The following is an 18,511-nucleotide window of genomic DNA, read 5'->3' as shown; positions in this document are numbered from 1 at the left end:
TGCTCCTCCTCGTCCATGCCCCTGTAAGTACTCAATAAGCGCATTTACCAACGAGACTAGTGGCGGTGGCCACGTTGGGGGAGCTGCAGTCAGCAATGGATTGAACGGAATACACCCCACCAGATAACACAGCTATGATGAGAGCACCCTGGAGAGCCGGAGCCCTGGGTGGACTGTCTCCAGCATGGCCCTTGCTGCTGCCCTGTTCCCCGCTGAATTTGCCACGGGTGTGATTACCATATGAACGGATCCCACTGCATCTAGTATAGCGTGATTGTTTCTTGGGAAAATCCCACTCCTCACTGGGCAATTTACTTGCAGATCATAATGAAGATGAGTTTTATGAGAGCCAACGATGATCGGTTAGATCTGTTGATTTAATGGGACTTTCGGAGTTAGCCTAAGATACAGGTGGTTAGGACAGTTAGTAAGGATGGTCAGGGACAGGACTTAGATTATCCTTCCAATTGTTCCAATGGGAGCCCCCAAAAAAAGGCACCTTCCCCTTCGTTAGATATGAGATTTGCAGAGGACGGAAAATGAGAACAAGGGAGTCTCACGCATTACAGAGCTGTGAGGTCTACCTATGGACAAACAGGTTGTTGGCTAAAGAAAGCAGTCACGTGCCTACAGCCAAGGTTAGGTCACGTAACCTATGGAATTAACCACAGGCCCTGGTGTGCACCTTGGAAAAACTAAGTGGCCCTACTGTGTGTACAGAAAAGCAGATGACCGGCTGGGCCACCTGTGTAAACTTTCTCGGGGTAGAATTAAGACTAGAAATCCGTTAGGCCTGAGCTGCAAACAGCTGCCTGCCGGAGCAAAGAGAACTGGCTTAGCCTGCTGCAAACGTCGTTAATCCGCAATAAAAGAACCATCGCTGTGGGGTGGAAATGTTATAGTGGGAAAACTCATACAAAGAAAAATGTGCCAGGCTCTGTGAGTTTGAGACCAGCCTGGTTAGTTTAACTGCTTGTGGGCTTCTAAGGAAAACATGTAATTGTGATCTTAATGTGATTTCTCCTTACGTAAAGATTTTAATTCCTTTTTTTTTTTTTTAGAAATATGTAACTTGTGGTTATGAGGTAATCTTTTCTTAGGTAGAAATTTTTGTCTTAGGTGTAATGAAAGGGATAGGGGGAAAATGTAAGGCTAAAAAACATGGCATCTGGCAGAGAGAAAAAAAAATGAAAAATTGAGCCTTGACCCTCATGGGGAAAAAAACAAACCACAGTTCCTTTTAGTCTCTCTAAGCTGCTGAAAACTGGACTCCCTGCAGCAGATGAGGGTGAAACCCTTTCTTTGATCTGTCATTGGTGCCCTCTCTGGGACGAGAAGACATTCATTCACATCTCCTCGAGCAAAGAAATCGCACAACTGTGCAACCCGGCGGGGTCTTCCTGAGTCAAAGTGGCTTCCGTGGTCCAGGCAGCCACAAAAGCAGCCCGCACTCTGCTCTCTCTGGAGAACACTCCAGGCTGGGCCCTCACCTGACGCAGCACTGACACTTTGAATGGCTGGCTTTATATTCCTGTGACAAAGACAAAGATAGGGCTGAAAACTCGGTAGGGTTTCCCTGGCCCCAGGCTGCTGAGGAACAGTTGTGAAAGAGTCTATAATTTTCTATGAGGAAGAATATTCAGGTTGGAACCCTAGGTCCCCCAGGGCCGGCCACACCATGACACCAACACCCTGGGTTCAAATCGCCCTCCTTTATTTGCGACAAGTGAGACTCCTCTTCTCCATTGAGATCTAGGCCTCGCCGGTGGGTGGCCCTGTTCGCAAATGTCCGCATACAATGGCAGCAGGGAACACTGTTCCTAACAGCTAGATCTTCACGGTCCAGCAGGAAATGTCTGTTCCCTTGGACCCTCCTTGGTATTTCCGTTTGAGCTGTCTGGGGTGGAAGACAACAAAAGAAAGTAACTAGGTGGTCAGCAAACCTCAGGTAAGACAAGAGACGGGTGACAGCTGCAGACATGAACGTGGAGCGCAGGGAGTCTCAGAGTCCCCCAGAATTCCCTCTGACCTAGGCCAGGAAGGCCCGTTTGCCCAAAGGGTTATCCAAGGGACTTAGCATGTGAGGTCTTCTGGGCCCAGGACTTTGGACCCTGGGGAAGGGACAAGAGGGACATGCTACTCTGCCCACAGCCCAGAACCTGCGTGTCTTCCGTGAGACTAAGCTGAATCACCCTTTCATCTGTTTTTAGTTCCCAGGCAAGGGGACCCGGAGTGGGGGGATCTGTAGATCCCAGCTCTCACCCTCCTAGTCCCCGCCCACCATAGCCAGGCTCAGGGGTCTGGCTGTATACTTACCTGGTAGCCGAGTACTCTGTTCCCTGAACTCTGAGTGTCCGTGTTGTGTCGTCCGGTCCAACTGGTGGATCCCAGACGATATCCTGGTAAAACCGTCCTGAGACAAAAGGCTAGGTCAGTGAGGGATGCATATGGCGAGGGAGGTGGGCATCTCGAGAGGAACCTGCCCGTGCTCGGTCACAGGCAGGCTCTGGGGCAGGTGAAGTACCGAGATCCCCATCGGTGCGGTTGGAGAAGTGTTGCGTGTCCTGCACTTGGAGCATCAGTCCCTTCTGGGGCTCGTTCATGGGCACGAGGGCAATGCCCACTCTGTCTGCGCCACTGAGCTGTAGGAGTCCCATCTTGTCCATGGTTATCTTCAAGCTGCAGAGAGATCCCAAACCCTGATCAGGAAGGAAGAGACGCCTGTGTGGGGTCTCAGCAGGGGTGGGGAGCTCAACTCTGGACCAGGAGGTCATTGTGTGGCCTTAGGCAGAGAGAGAATCCTTTAAATCTTCTCGGCTCAGTTTTGCCACTGGCAGAAGAGCACCAAGGTGAGCTTAACAATGTCCAATTCCACCGCACCGTTTATAAAAAGGGAATTATAATTCCTTCCCTCTGGTTTTAAACTTTGTTTCTCACGAATGAATTTTATACGCTTTCATGGGGGGGGATCGATAACAGTCATTGTCGGTTCGACTGGACTGAGAAGCACCTGGAGTATTAGTAAAATTCATCTCTGGATGTGTCTGAAGGGATACTTCTGGAGGTAAAATGAAGACCCATTCTGAACATGGACCACGCTGTCTCAAAACCTGGGGCTTGGGCGGGATAAAAGGGAGAAAGCTCTTTCTCGCAGGCATTCTCTGCCCTGGGCGGTTGTGCTGTGAGCTTCTCTGCTCTCCTGTCTGATGGGCTGGACCCTCTGATGTGCAAAGAGGAAATCCTGCCTCCCTTAAGATGCTCCCTGAGGTTTCCGCTCTCACAGAGGCAGTGGAGTTTCATACACCTGCGCTGGTCCCTGTTTTTATAGCGGGTGCCACGGTTTTAGATGCGTTCTAACATCTGTAGGGGAAGTCTTTTCTCATTCTGTCTCATTAAGTAGAGGAAGAACCTGCTGTTCCTCTTTATTGTTGAGATTGAAAGAAAGCCACGCCCTTTATTAAAATTAAAACCTCCTTTTTTAATGAGACAAAAGGGGAGAAATGCTGTGGGAATAATCCTTTTGTTCACTGTAAAGATTTTTGTCATTCAAATTTGTTTAATAAAAAGCTGATGCCTTTAATCCCAGCACTCGGGAGGCAGAGGCAGGCAGATCTCTGTGAGTTCGAGGCCGGGCTGGACCAACAGCCTCCAAAACAATACAGAGAAACCCTGTCTCGGAAAAAAAAAAAAAAAAAAAAAGCTGACAGGCTGGTAGTCAGGCAGGAGGTATAGGTGGGACCACCAAACCACCAAACTAAGGATGCTGGGATGAAGAAGGGCGGAGTCAGGGGAGACGCTGGAAGACACAGAGGAAGCAGGACATGTAGAAAATGAGGCAACAAGCCAGGAGCCACGTGGCAGAGGATAGGTAAGAAATATGGGTTAATTTAAAATGTAAGAGTCAGCTACTAACAAGCCTGAGCTATTAGCTGAGAATTTGCAGTTGATATTAAGTTTCTGTGTTGGTTGTTTGGGAACTGGCAATCAGGAGAGAAATATCCACCTACCAATGGTATTCCAACATGGGGCTGGAATTCCCATATAATGTCTAGCTAAAAAAAAGGAAAAAAAAAAGGATTCTAGGTGCACAGAAACAGAACCAAGAGCAGCTTCCCGGTCTCGAGTCTCTCATGGTGGCTGTGGTATAGGAACATGTCTCCTGGCTGCTGCCCGTGGGCTTGAGCCACCAGCAGCACCATGGGATAGGACAAATGGCAGGTTCCTGCCGTCTCTCATGATGGCTTCAGTACAGAAAAGCATCTCCCAGTTTAAAGGCTCATACAGGGAGAAAAAGGTTACAGACAGATACGCAGTAAATACAGATTCAGACGAGAGAGGTCCTCTGAATGGGTTATAGCGTGTTTAAAAATACACATAGGCTTGGGAGAGAGAAGAGAAAGAGTATATATAGTCTTAGATTAAAAAATAAAGTTTTGCCGGGTGTTGGTGGCGCACGCCTTTAATCCCAGCATTCGGGAGGCAGAGGCAGGTGGATCTCTGAGTTCGAGGCCAGCCTGGTCTACAGAGAGAGTTCCAGGACAGCCTCCAAAACAATACAGAGAAACCCTGTCTTGAAAAAACCAAAAGAAAATATATATATATACATATATATGTACACATATATAGTTTTAAAATAAGGTAAAGTCCTTAAAAAGGAATAGAGTAATAAAAAATGTATTAAGCCATGTAAAATGGAAAATACGCAGAGTCTTGATACTGTGTGCTATTGTGTTGTGTTTGAATTTTTTGACTGCTGCGAAAGGAGCCATAGCTGCTAAAAAGCACATTTGATCATGAAAGCTGCTAAATTAAAGCCAACCTACACTTTGTGACATTGGAAGGACTTCAGATGAGCACACTGGATTTTCTGTGTGTATGCTTCCCTGTCACATGTGACAAGGCCCTGCTAAAGGCTTGGCAAGGATGGAAACAGACGAGACCCTTTGCTTGGGAAAAGACAGGCCGTGGAATAGGCTGGGGACACAGAGGACATACTGCAAAATGTCTTCAGCCTCCTGGGACTCACCAGGCTAGAGAGCTGTCCTCAAAAAGCCTACAGTGGGACACCTATGCTTCCCAGGATCACCATCTGCCTCCACTCCCTACTAGCTTCAAACAGGCTGATGATTTAATTTCAAATGTCACTGCAATTGGGCTGGGAAACACTTAGGAGATCACAAAATATTTTTGAGCGTGTCCGTAATGGCCATTTCCAGAGAGTAATCAGCGTGACAGAGAGCAACTCAGCAGGGAAGACTGCCCCGAATACAGGTAGCAACAAGTATTAGGGTCGGGGGCCCAGACGGCACAAAAAAGAACTTCCCACCGCCATGATTTGACTCTCCATGCCCACGGATTTCCTTTCTGTGGCTCCCCCAGGTCTCTGGCTGAGTCTGGAGGAGTCTGGTGGTGATGAGTAAGGAAAAGAAGACTTGAAGGGAGCTATATGGCTTGCGAACACAGGGCTGCCTGCCTCCAAAGCTAGATTCAAGCCACACCACCATGTCCACGGCCTAGTGACCCAGGTCAGTGATGAGGTCCAGGTCCCAGGACAATGCTTCCAGAGCTGCAGGACACGAGGGAATTTACCGGGAGTACAGCCCCACTGCAGGGGACTCATAACCAACCCACCACTTCATCTGTGGCCTCCGGCCGCCTGTTACCACTAGCATCTCAGTCAGGGCAGCCTGAGAGGCCCACACACAGCTGGGACCCCACCCCCACCCCCCACCCCCGGGACTCACCCAGGTAATACAACGAACAATGTCTGCTTCCATTTGTACTCAGAGCTTTTTCGGTCCCGCCTCATCACCAAGCGTTCAGGGGTTGCATGGATATGCAGGTGAGGCTCCTGGATGTTCACCTTGATCGATGAGAACCCGCCATTCTCATAATCACCAAACACCTGAAGCCCTAAGGAGACCGGGCCAGAGAGCTCAAAGTCAATTCTGAGCAGTGGCCGGAGAGGGCGGTCTCCCTGACTACGTCCTTCTAGGGCCTGGGGGCCCCGGAAGGGCCACTCTGCTGTCCACTCCGGCAATACTCCTGCCTCAGCTTAGGCTCTTCTCCTTCTCCTTCCCCATTTTTGAGACAAGATCTCACCTAGTAGCCCAGGCTGGCCTAGGAACTCATTGCCTCGACCAGGCTGGCCTCAGACTCACAGAGAACAGCATGCCTCTGTTTCCCAAGCGCTGGGGGTCAGAGTTTCGTGCCATTACGCCCGGCTCACGACCTAGTTCTCACGATTTCTACACTCAAGCTTTGGTTTTCAGTGGACTTGGACCCTCAAATCCCGTTGACAGCCACCCCGCCAGACTTTTGATAATGGGAGTTGTGAGTCTCGCTTCAAGCGTTCGTGAGTCCCCGCGGTGTGCCTGGGTCCTGAGCTCACACGGCTGCGAGTGGGGTGGAAACTGGTTCTCAGAGGAATGAAGGAGTCGCGGCTGTCCCCGAGTAGCTCAGTGCAAACACCGCTGACTGCTCCACAGCCCCGTGTCTGCCCCGACACTACAGCCTGATAAGCGAGGCCGTCCCAGGACTAGTGAGTGGGAATCTGGCCAGCACATCTGTTGATTCAACCTTTCCCCTCCTCCGGTACTGAGACACTGGGTACCTGTGTTCTCCAGCTCTGGCTCCTCTACCTGGGACACCCTGACCCTTCTCTGGGTTCATCTGACAATCCTGGGTGACCCTGAGGAGTTCCTGGTGGAAGATGGCTGGGGGAGGGACACGTGGGTAGCTTGGGGTGGTTAGGGGTGAGTCACGTGACTGGGGTCCGCTTTCTATGTGGGTGCCCGGGATACAGCTCTTACCCTGCTCAGGGTCTTCGAACAGCTTCATGCCCTCCCTAGAATGTACATCCACGCAGAGCTGGTCCACACTGGATCCAGGAAGTGGCAGGATGATAGGAAACTGTTGGAAGTCGGCTGAAATGGCCCACACACAGTTCCTGGGTCAGCGACGGTCGGGGGGGGGGGGTGGCGGGCAAGGGGGGGGTGGGACCCTGGAAGGGGACGGATTACCTGGGTGCGGGAGGTCATCAGGAGTGGTGCTTTCTAAAAGGTAGGAAAAGCCTGGGTTCAGGTAGCTCCTTCCTGGGGAAGAGGGCATTGCGGGTAGAGTGGTGGGTGACTGCGGCTGGGGCTCCCTCTCTCTCCACTTGAACATGCAGAATGTAACAGGCTATAGACGCCCAGGGCTCCCCCGGGTTCCAGCATCTTATGCCTCAAGCTTTTTGTTTGTTTCTGGTGCTGGGGAGCAGATGCAGGGACCTGTGCAAACGGTCTATCACCGCGCCGCACCCCTAGCTCCGGTACCTTTGTCTCTTTCCTTCGTGCTCTGTGACGCAGCTTGACTTGAAACCACAGGCGCTCCCGTTGCTGAGGTGAGTGTGAGCACAGCAAGGGTCATGGAGAGAAAGGGAGAGGCAGTCAGGACGCAGGGCCTGCCGTGCACCTGCGGGGGGGGGGGGCCCTGCCCTTCCTGCCCATCAAGCTCAGGCCTATAGGGCAGGGGAGACTTCAAGATCGGTCCTGGCTGAGTCTGACTTCCCACTGGGCATGGGGAAGCAGCACAAGGGACCATAGCTGACTTTGGAAACAAACTTGGGAAGGCCTCCTTTCTCCGTCACGGGGAGCGGATCGTCAGTGAAAACAAAGGATGTGGAGAGTCCCTGCTCTGGGGAGGAAGGGCTGGCGTCCGTCCGAGAACTGGCGGGGGAAGAGGCTTCCTCAAGAAGGAAAGAGTTGGCCATGGTGGCCCAAAGAGCCCCGCAGTGAGTCCTCTTGGGCTCCAGGGTTGGCAGGAGGAGGGTAGTCTGTCAAAGCTTGTGGGACAGCAACCTAGGGGCAGAGCCAGAGCCAGGGCAGAACATGCCTGACACAAAATGCTGAGGACGAGGCAGAGGGGAGACTGCTGAGGGATGGAAAAGCCAGGGCAGCCATAGGAAACACAGGCACCCGGGCCCTGCTTCCTGGCTCTGCTGGGCCTAGGCCACCTGCTTTCTTTGCGATCGTCCTTGCCTTCTCTGTGGGTCAGGGTCACTGAGTTATGAAGAAAAGGAAGGGGGCTCACAAAAGGGTGGCGGGGCTGGCATCCTTCCCATCAAACGAGGCAGGTTGGGGTCACCGGGGGATCCATGAAGTCCGGGAAAAATGTGTTGTCTAAGTGCAGTGACACCACCATCCAGTCTGGGGTCCAGGTGGAACCTGGCTCCTAATTTTAAAACGTCGACATGAGCGGTGTTCTCACAGAGGATTCCCTGGGGTCCCAACAGCCAGGACTAGGAACCTTATGCCAGGAGTAGGGTGTAGAGAGAGCACATAGGCCCTGTTGCCCTCCCCCCCTGGAGAGCCTCCCCTAGCCAGGAGACAACAATCCGAGGAACTTCCCCCCCTAGAAGGTCAATCTTCCCCTACACTGTGCCCCTTATATTACCTGATTACTAAAACCCCCTTCTCTGGGTCAAGCAAGGTTCTAGATGGCCAGCTTCTAATTAAACACACCTGATCTTCAGTCACAGGCCTTTTGCCAGCCAAGTGAGTTAGGCTAGGCACCATCCTTCCAGAGCCAAGCGTGGAGCTCAGCCTACACCCTGCCACAATTCCACAAACCTCCCCTTTCTATCCCGTCTTCCACCGTTACCTGTTGGCTTGTGAAGTCTAGATCTTCCGGCATGAGACTTGGAAAAGTGGCCTTGAACTGGAAGACAGTAAGACTTACGTTTACTCCTTGGAGCCAGCTCTCTGGGGCTCCATCTGGATGGGGACTGTACTGAGGGTCCAAATCAAGGCCTGAGGGGTAGCCGGTATTTGAGTGAGCAAGCGACTTAGTAGGCCGGTGAGTTTGGTCAGGTAACACCAGCTCCGGGCAGCAGGGCAGAGCACGCCGGTGGAGCCTACATAGATCAGCTTTTGAGCTATTAGGCCCTTACCTCTTAAGATATCCCTTAGTCCATTATCTACACAAAGGAAAAGGAAAGGGAGGTGTTTATGGGGTGGTTTTGCCAGTTCGAAGTGCTTGTGTTTCAACTTGCTTCCCCAGCCAATCTAGGGGCCTGCGAGACCCATTCCCAGTTTCCTCCTTAGTGAGCTGGGATGGGGCTCCCTGGGTCTCGTCTGTGGATTGTAGGGGCTTGGTCACAAGGCTTCACTGATGATGAGGTCAAGACCCAGGCTCACACTCACCAGCTTCCACGGGCTTCCCAGCAACTTGGAATTGTTCTTGGCCTTCAGGTTTGGTGACCACCATGTGTGTAAGAGGAGTGACGAAATTGTATTTGAGTGACAAGTTCAGAGCTTGCGATTCAAGGGCCTTTAACTCATCACCTGATGCCGAGACCCTGTGGGTTGAGGACATAAGAGCTCAGGAGGTCCCTGGCTCTCTTGGCGGTCTCCCTCTCGCTGGCCCCTTCTTGTGAGTCCCCCTCGGGAGGATGAAGAGTCCGGGCGTAACACCTCAAGCCATACTCGGTAGATAACCCGCAGTACCTGCCCCCCCCCCCGAAAGTTTCATTGATGTCATGTGAAACCCGAGACAGTGGCCTCCGAAGGTCAGGGCCACTCACATCTGCTCCAGCTGTTGGTGTATGGTTAGCAGTGCCCAGAGTCTCTCCATGAAGTTGTGAAAGATGTACTTGGGGCTCTGGAACTCCTTCTCCTTTTGGGCCACGCTGACCTCCGTTTGGAAGGTGATGTTCTGCTTATGCTGGGAAGAGGGGAGAGTGAGGGCCTGATGTCTACAGCTGACCAGCCTTTCCGAGCTCGCCAGTAGAGCCCCGACTGGGACTGGGGCCAGGGTCAGGGCATGGAACACTGATGAGGGCTTCATTTCTTTTGAGTGTTGTGCGGGTAGGGAGGGGGTTCAGGAGTATGAGGGTCTCCCACAGGGTGAGAGGGAGGAGGGGAGAAATGTTGGCAGCTGTCCAGGCGTGGGAGCTTGGGCCAGCTGACTTTTTACAAGAAGGGAGTCAACTTCCAGGCCAGTGCGGAAGGCAGGCATCCCAAACACAATGTGGAGCAGGGATCATGGGGAGGAGGAAAAGGAGGAGAAGGGCTCCCCCCAGTGGTCAGCAGTAGAGCTTGAACTGCAACAAGCTATGCGCTCCACATTGCCCTCTGCTGGGGCTGGCCCCTGTTAGGTGACAGCAGGAAACTCCCTACTGCCTGGCTGTTTTCTTCCCGGGGAAAAGGTGGTCATGGGCTTAGTCTGGGCCAAGCTGGGAGCCTAGGAAATGGGGCCGAAAGCAAAGATGCCCCCAGCCTCTTTTATCAGAAGGACAGCTAAGAGGCCCAGTACAATCTCCTGCCTGTCCTGAAGGCACCGGCCTCTCCCTGACTCTGACCCTGAGCCTGGCTTGCCAAAGCGTTGGTACATGAAGGCCACAAGCGTGGAGTTTTCTCCACACTGTAAGGCTACTTATTTGATGTTTTCCCTTAAATGAATTTTGAATAGACGGATGCTTTCTTGGGCTCACACAAGCCTGTGATTCAGGGTTAGGGTTAGAAAGCCAAGGCCTGTCTGGGCTATTGGGCAAGTTCAAGGCCGTCCTGGGAAACTTACCAAAGTCTTGTCTCAGAATAAAAAGTAAAAAGAGGAACAGGAATACAGCTTAGTGGTAGAATATTTGCTTAGGGCCCTAGATTCAATCCCCAGCACTAAAAGAGAAGAAACGTGACCGTAAGCAGCCCCATCCCTTAAGTTTGAAGCCTGAGTCACGTTTGTGTTTACAAGGGGCCAGACAGCCTTCCGCAGTAACTCTCTGGTGCAGGCATGAGAGTTGGACACGTCTGTAAAATCAGGAGGAAACTGATACACAAGGAGTCTAAGCAATTTTCTCACTTCTCACCCACGGGAGGCGAGGTTTAAAGACAGGTTCTTTGGCCGCACAGTCTTCAGGAACAGTCCCACCACTTGGCTGTGTCTAAGGTGAGGCCCCCGGGTCCCCCCCATGCCCACTGCCATCCTCTGCCGACAAGGTGCCCTGCAGGCATGTCTGGGTTCTCTCCATTCCTACTTATCACTCAGTCTTAGCAAGACCTTCTGCTGGAGTCCTGGATTCGCGCTGTCAGGAGCGGCCCAGGCTGTCACTCCACTTGTGCACAAGCTGTCTGTCCCAGAAGGGGAAGGAGGGTTGGCCTTATTGACCGCTGCACCCCTCAACCTAAAGACTCTGGTTTATTTGTTTATTTTTTTAAATCTGTGAGATGTCAGGCTGAACCTCCAGCACCCAGGAGGGCAGAGAAGTCTGAGCAAGGTTGGGGTTCTATGAGGTGCGCTGGGCTTTGGGCCCGGAAGCAGAGGGGACCAGGTCTTGTCCTGCCTGGTCCTTGGTCCGCTCTCCTGTGAAATGGTAGTGTCTCTCTGTCTACCCATGCCCTCAAAGGCCTAGCATGAGGACAGAGGGAAGAGGCCGTTGGGAAGACGGCTATCACTGTATGCTCACAGAAGAGATGGGTGACAGCAGGGCAGACTTGAGTCGCCAGTTCCTATGTGCGCTAGGGTCTCCGGAGCGCCCTCACTGCATTGCTTTATTGGGTTTCTACCATGAACCCACGCAGCTGGGGCTGCTGTCCTTCAGGGAAACCCACGGAAGAGGGTCCTCTTGACACTCACTCAGGGCCAGTCATCTGGAACTTGGTAATGGCTGGGACTTTTGAGCCCAGTCCCCTGGCTGCAAATGAGGAGGCTGCCCAGGTGGCCCCAGCCGCGCCCTAGGCTCCAGGATGGTTTGATCACACTCACCATCTGCCCACTGACTTTGGCTGAGAGGACATCAAGACCCTGGTCCTGGAGCTTCCCCGCCACCACCATCTCCGAGCCCTTAAAGTGGTGTCGGAAGTTGTCCTGCGTGACCACCTCCACGGCGTCTTCAGGGTATTCAAAAGCCACCGACAACAGCAGCGGGTTGGCTACTTCATGGTAGAAGTCCTAAGGGGTGGCGGTCGGCGGCCGGGGGGAGGGGGAGGGGGAGTTGCGTCACAAAAGGCAGGCAAACAGGGCCTGCCTGGCTGTCCGAGTCCCGCCTTGGATAGAACTGGTACCTGGAGCTGCAGTGCAGAGTCTGAATCCTCGTAGATGCGCCGGGCCAGGCCACCGTTGTCCTGTGCCAGCTTCTCCAGGAAAGGGTAGTGGACATCAAAGCCGAAACCCAGGCAGAAGACGCTGTACTGGCCGTTGACGGCTTCTTGGACATTCCTCCGGATGCTATCGGGGTTGGTTTCCCCTAGACTCATGAATTTGGGGAGAGGAAGAGAAGGGAATCATTTGCTCCAGTGCGTCGACGTTTCTGGAACTTCAGAACCAAAGGGGTCTTGAGGATTCCCCTTCTCCCCGCCCCAGGTTTCACAGCCAGCCTGGGAAATGGTTCCAGCCTCAGTCCATGCCGAGCGGCCCCCGGAATGCCCCAGTGTCCTCACCCTCAGTGGGCTCGCCGTCCGTGAGCAGGATGACCAGGGAGACACTCCCCCCGGGCAGCAGCTCAGCCTGGTTGCTGCTGTCTAGCAGCTTCACAGCCAGGAGCATAGCGTCGTTGATGTTGGTCCCTGAAGGGCACACACTCAGGGTCGATCCCAGCCAGAGACCGCCGGGGAGCTCCCAGCCTCCCGTGACGCAGGGACACTCACCTCCGTGAGCACGGATCTTGGAAGCATACTCTGTGGCCCTTTTCAAGTTCTCTTCTGTGGCTTCCACCAGCGATGGTGTCCACTGGGTGGCTTTCCAGCTGAACTCAATGAGGTTGAACTGATCTTTGGGGCTGAGGTCATTCAAGATCTTGATTAGGGCTTCTCGAGTCTAATCAGGGGTGAGAAGACAAGGGGGGGTGTCTCAGAGGAGCTCCCAAAGGCGTGTGCGGTCCTTGAGAGCTACTTTCCTGGTTATCTCGGGCGGCGGGCTCACAGAGCCCCAGGAAGCCCCCACCCAGGATGCCGAATCAGGGTCCGGCTGCTGCTGACCTCAGCGTCTGGGAGACCTACCTGCTGGATTTTCCTGCCTGACATAGATCCGCTTTTGTCGATGACGAAGATCACATTCTTGGGCATTGTCGGGAGGTCCTCGGGGGCAAAGTGGTGCACGAAGTAGCCGTTCTCGATCTGTGACCGGAGTGAGAGCACACCCAGGTGACCAGGACACGAGCCCCGCCCCCTTCACCCCTCCCCCCCCGTTCCCATGTTCTCCTTTCTGGATCCCTCTCCAGCCAGCTCCTTAGGTTCCCCCAAGGTCCCCACCATCCTTCAAAGCTCAGCCCCTCGTTGGCAGAAGAATTCCACATCCATGTATATCCCTAGAAGTCTCCCCATAACTTCGTCCCCTCTTTTAGTATTTGAAGCAGCTTTATACTTAAAAAACATAGCGAACCCAAGGTGCTTCCAGAGGGAACGCCGGGGAAGCATGGAGCGAAAGGGGGGACACAAATGACCTACACAGCTGCTGGACTTGCACACGCGGCTGAGCTAGGAGCCTCTGGGTGGCAGTGGCAGAGGGAATCGCCACAAAGCAGTTCTTTGCAGAGAGGAACCCTTTTCTGCCTCCGGAGAGGGAAGGCGTATTCAGAGTCACCATAACTGAACTGCCTATCTTCTGTGTGAGCCAACCCCCCCCCCAGTGCAGGGTATGAAGGAGGGGCCATCAGTTTCCGTTTCTAGTCACCCGTGCTTAGACTCTGAGGTTTCACTGCTCTTGACTGGAATCCACCCACCTGAATGGAGCCCCCAGAGACAGACCGGTCCACGTCATAGCGGACAATGAAGTTCCCATCCAGGACGACGTCGTGCTCGTTTTGAGACTGCTGTTGCTGGGAGAGTGTTGGCTTGAACCGGATATGTGCCTGGAGGAACAACCAAAGCTGACCGCCGGAGGAGCGGTGAGGCCAACACCCGCTCCTGTGTGCACACTGGGGAACCAGATTCCATCCGCAGCCGTGGGCGAACATTCTAGGGGGGGGGTGTTCTGAGCTGAGAGGTGACTGCTTCCACTTGGTACGTGTGTGAGGACACACGTACATGTACGAATCCCATTTCTGGGGACATGCAAACATCTGGACTCAGTGAGATCCAGTACGAGCCAGTTATCTCCTTTTGAGGATCCCTCCTGCCAGTCTACCCTCCAAGCTTGTCCTCCATAAACCTAAGCTCCTACAAGGGCCCTCTGACCCTCTCAAGGTCTCACCGTCCTGTCTTCTTGGCCCTGGCATGGACACGGATCTCAGAAGCCTCCCCAGCTCAGGGAACTTGCAACTGTTTTGGACTATGGGAATCTAGGCCACAGTCGGCTGGACTAAAGACTGGCCCTGGGGTGTCCGCACTTGGTGGTCACAGCAGACCCACCTTGGTCTTGTTCTGTGAGGTGGTCAGGGCGTCTGCCAGCTCCTGGGTCATGAAGGTACTCTCTGTCTCCAGCAATCTGATACCCTGAGGCTCGAAGATGTGGATACACATCTGGAAGCAAGCAAGATATGGGTCACCAGGGGACCCAGGAGGTAGGCTGTGGCCTCCCCGGGAAGCTAGGCGGTAAGGACAGGCTACCTTAGCTGGGAAGGGAAACCTAGGGGGCTTCCTGGAGAGGGCGGTGCCGGGTACCTGAAGGTGCTTGACCAGCTGCTGTGGCTTCACTTTGAGGAGTAGTTCGTACGTTCCGAGTCGCCGCCTGAGCAGCTCCTGGTAGACCAGTTCGAAGGTAATCTTGGCATTAGGGGCCACGGTGACTGACACTTCAAACTGCTCTGTCTGTCTCCCAGCGGTCCTGGGGGATATGAACAAGAACCCACTGGGTCAGGTAGGGGGATGGCTGCTGGAGGGGAGCAAGAATAAAGGCCAAGGTAGGGACAGTCTCTGCACAGAGGCACCCTCCCCCCCTCCCCCCGGGCTCACTTGACGAGGCCAGCGCTCTCCCCGCGGCTCACTGCTGCACTGTACTGCTCCTGGGCTGCAGCCTTGTCTTGGACAATCCCTGGGTAAGTCACACCATCGATGACCCTAAGTAGGGAAGAGGACAGTTGAGAACGTTTTTAGGAGGGCCTTTCTAGAATTTGATGTCTAAGGCCACTGCCTTTTGTCATGTGCTTCCTGTGTAGAAGAAGGCCTCATGTACAGCACTGGGAGAGGCTTTCAGCCTCCCTGAGGCATACAGGGCATTAGCACACTTGGCTTTTACTGCAGGGGCAGGGCAGGAGGTTACAGAGGAGGCTAAACTCAGCCCGCATTCCAAGCTGCCCCGGGACTCTTGTGAACTGTTCTGAAACTCTAGAACAATACAGTGATGAGTTGTCAGCCCTGAATCTACCTCTTGTGGGGCAGAGGGTGGCACAGGGCTGAAGGCTGTGATTCTATCCTCTGCAGCTTCTCCTTCAGCCCTCCTGCTTAGGACGGATGCTGCGGGGAGCCTGGCATCTTTGGGCACCCAGTGGTGGAGGGAGACAGGCTTCTAGCTGCTGTGCTTTTTTGATTGAGGAGGAGCTGCCAGGGCCGTTTCTCCATTCCCGGACTTCCTCGTGGGGGTGACTGGGGACCAGCAAATGGACACCACTTGTTCTGGGAGTGGCGTGCGTGGGTGGAAGTGTGCAGAGAGGGGGTTGGAGGGGACCTAGCTGAGCACACAGATGGTGTAACTCGGGGTCACAGTGGGCATGAACAGGAAGCCAGGTCCCCTCTGCTGGACGGGAAGCTCACACTCGCTCCAGATGCTCTGCTGGGATTCCTGGCCAGGGCAGGGGACAGGCAGTGGAAAAGATCTGGGGGCCTAGGTTCCAGGGTCAGGAAACAGAAACTGTTCTTGTAGGTGGGGAGAAAGGGAGGAGCTCGCCCCACCCCTGCAGTTTTCCAGAAACACCCACCCTACCCTGAGCGCTTGCCCTCCTCTTCCGGAAGTGCTCCCCCTAATGGGAGCAGCCCACCTTCCATGCCTGCCTCTCCAGGAGGTTAGGGGCCAAGCATGGATTCCCCCCCAAGTTTAATAAACATTGCAAAATAGATCAGGCGGGGGTGTGCAGGAAGGCAGAGGGCAAAGGCAAGGACTCCTGCAAGCTCAGAGTCCACAGAAACCCTGGCATCTTCTGAGGAAACGGAGACCTGCCCGCCCCCTGCAGTGACGGAGAGGACCCCAGGAGTCAGGGCTTACGTTTTTCCAGCTGGAATCTGATTTTGGTGACTTCCTGGGCCTAGCTCTGGCCTAGACATACCCTAGGCTTCCCAGTGGCAAAGATTCCAAAATGCTGCGGTTCTCTGTCTGCCACCTGGCAGTGTTTAGCGAGGAGGCTGGATGACGGACAGGAGGGACAGAGATCTCACAGGGCCTGATAACGTCCCTGTACCCTGTGAGGCCAACAGGTGGGGCAGTGTCCCGAGTAACCAGCTTCTGGAGCAACACATCTCAGGCCCAGACAGATGGAGTTGCTGGGCTGCGTTGTGGATCGGAAGAGTTAGAAGCTACCTACATGGAGAAGTTGGTGATGAAGGCTTTCCTGGGTAGCTCTATTTGGAAGGTAGCTTCTTGAGCAGAGTCGGCTCTGTTGACCACCCGACTGGTAACCACAGTATGGGCAAACCGGGAAGACACCTGGGAGTCCACTGTGAGGCTGTAGATATCGATGCCATTCTGGACAAGGCAAGGGGAAGAGGGGGAGGGAGGGCTTCAAGAGTAGGCTTTGACTCTGGTCCCAGACCAAACTCCACCCATCCTCTGATACAGACACTGACCAGGCTGAACCCTGTCAAACATTTCACGTGTGAACATTTCTCTGAAGTTAGAGGCAGCTGTGGACCTCATTCCCTACAAGACAGCGCCACAGGGCCCCCGTGGGAAATAGCAAGGGGGTTAGGGTAATAGTCCAAGTCTGACAGGGTCACACTTGGGCAGAGGTGAGGGGCCTGGAGTCAGGGACCTTGTGTCCAGGCTGAGCTCTGCCTAGCAGAAGGGTAGTGAGTAAGCATTTCGATTTCTGGAAATTCTGAGCTCCATGAAAATGGGAGAACGCGCCTGCTGCTCTCCCATTAAGTCGGTCGTGGGAGCTGTGGGAATCTGCAGTGGATCAGGTCTCACTAAGGGTCAACAACCTCCTTCTTCACCCATCCCACCCGCAATGGGCCCTGTCTGTGCCAGCCACTCCACAGGGTTACCACTCGCCACGCACACGTTTAGCCACGGAGGCTGGCAGTTCCTTACGAAAGGACATGAGCACGCCCTACGCTGCTCACGGTTGGCCACCTGCCCCGGTTTAGCACAGAGGGGCAGCACAGCTCGTGTACAGGTCTACTGTCAGCTCTGCACCGTGTGTGGCTCTGAAAGCTTCCTGGGCATTGTGGGCTTGGTCTCCAGTCAGCACAGCCCTCCCAGTTGGTTATATTATCATTCTTTCAGGTGAGGAGACTGGCAGACAGAGCATACAAATGATTCCCAGGAGTCACTCGTCTGCAGCAGAAGAGCTGAGCTTGTACAGCCACATTTTGACCTACTTGGCTCTGTCAGCCTCAAGGGGCAACTGGCTAAGCTTCCCTTCATCTATAAAGGAACAAGAATAGGGTCACGACTTCTGTTAAGTGAAGGAACCCGGTAAGGATCTCTGGGTAGTGCCTGGTGAATAGTCAGCGCCATGTCTTCGCACACACACTGACCTGCACACACCCAGAGGCTTCCCAGATGTGTTTACTCATTCCCCAGCTCACCACACACACACAGGCACACTCACATACACACACACACAGGCACACACACACACACACAGAGGCTCGCACACACACAGGCACACACGCACACACAGAGGCACACACACACACGCACACACAGAGGCACACACACACACACGCACACACACACATGCACACACACAGAGGCACACACACACACACAGAGGCACACACACACGCACACACAGAGGCACACACACGCACACACAGAGGCACACACACACGCACACACAGAGGCACACACACACGCACACACAGAGGCACACACACACACACACAGAGGCTCGCGCACACACACAGGCACACACGCACACACAGAGGCACACACACACACACGCACACACAGAGGCACACACACACGCACACACAGAGGCACACACACGCACACACAGAGGCACACACACACACACGCACACACAGAGGCACACACACACACACAGAGGCACACACGCACACACAGAGGCACACACACACGCACACACAGAGGCACACACACACACAGAGGCACACACACACACACGCACACACACACATGCACACACACACAGAGGCACCTCTATGGGTACTGCTACCTTCCTGGCAGTGGTGGTCTGAAGCACGGCCAGCAGTGCGGGCAGGACCAGCACAATGCTCCACATGTGGGCAGGGGCTGGGCTCTTCATTGGTCTTCAGTTGCCTGCCAGGCTGCGTCTGAACCTGAGGGCAGGTGGGGTATAAATTGGTAACTTGCTGGGTGCCCTGCCCCTACTGGCGCAAGTTCTGGGAAATGGGGGTTTTCCAGCCAAAAATCCCAGCGGCCTCAGATAAGGAGACAAATGACCTATGTCCAGTGA

At 54.0% G+C, this 18,511-nt stretch overlaps 1 protein-coding gene across 3 annotated transcripts; it reads right to left on the bottom strand.

Moving 5' to 3' along the window:
• Window positions 1–1,697: 1,697 nt before the first annotated feature.
• Itih4 (inter-alpha-trypsin inhibitor heavy chain 4) lies at window positions 1,698–18,389 on the bottom strand. Of its 3 annotated transcripts, none has more exons than XM_013124590.3 (23): window positions 18,251–18,389; window positions 16,430–16,590; window positions 14,868–14,972; window positions 14,577–14,739; window positions 14,325–14,435; window positions 13,697–13,825; window positions 12,975–13,091; window positions 12,624–12,792; window positions 12,417–12,542; window positions 12,042–12,223; window positions 11,743–11,928; window positions 9,566–9,705; window positions 9,186–9,340; window positions 8,933–8,959; window positions 8,644–8,700; window positions 8,074–8,214; window positions 7,317–7,379; window positions 7,023–7,094; window positions 6,813–6,926; window positions 5,745–5,913; window positions 2,525–2,679; window positions 2,317–2,413; window positions 1,698–1,897 (listed from the first exon to the last, which is right to left on the bottom strand). In XM_013124590.3, exons 1-23 carry the CDS (start codon window positions 18,338–18,340, stop codon window positions 1,828–1,830), a joined length of 2,799 nt encoding a protein of 932 aa, XP_012980044.2. In that variant the 5' UTR covers window positions 18,341–18,389; the 3' UTR covers window positions 1,698–1,827. The 3 variants fall into 3 exon arrangements, with proteins under 3 accessions (XP_012980044.2, XP_040603741.1, XP_040603740.1); XM_040747807.1 differs by having other exon boundaries at window positions 7,023–7,055; XM_040747806.1 differs by lacking the exon at window positions 8,933–8,959.
• Window positions 18,390–18,511: the final 122 nt, after the last annotated feature.

This window comes from Mesocricetus auratus, unplaced genomic scaffold (genome assembly GCF_017639785.1).
Source record: "Mesocricetus auratus isolate SY011 unplaced genomic scaffold, BCM_Maur_2.0 Super-Scaffold_100006, whole genome shotgun sequence".
NCBI classification, from domain to species: domain Eukaryota; kingdom Metazoa; phylum Chordata; class Mammalia; order Rodentia; family Cricetidae; genus Mesocricetus; species Mesocricetus auratus.
This window is presented reverse-complemented; position numbering and strand designations above follow the sequence as displayed.

What these genes read in the sequence shown, in the direction of transcription:
- Itih4 (XM_013124590.3), bottom strand. Translation starts at nt 18,340, where the DNA reads ATGAAGAGCCCAGCCCCTGCCCACATGTGGAGCATTGTGCTGGTCCTG. An exon ending in GCCAGCCCCGCCACCCTTTT is followed by an intron (nt 7,380 to 8,073) that starts GTGAGCCCCCTT and finishes CACTCACCTCAG; the next exon opens with CAACGGGAGCGCCTGTGGTT. An exon ending in ACAGAGTACTCGGCTACCAG is followed by an intron (nt 1,898 to 2,316) that starts GTAAGTATACAG and finishes CTTCCACCCCAG; the next exon opens with ACAGCTCAAACGGAAATACC.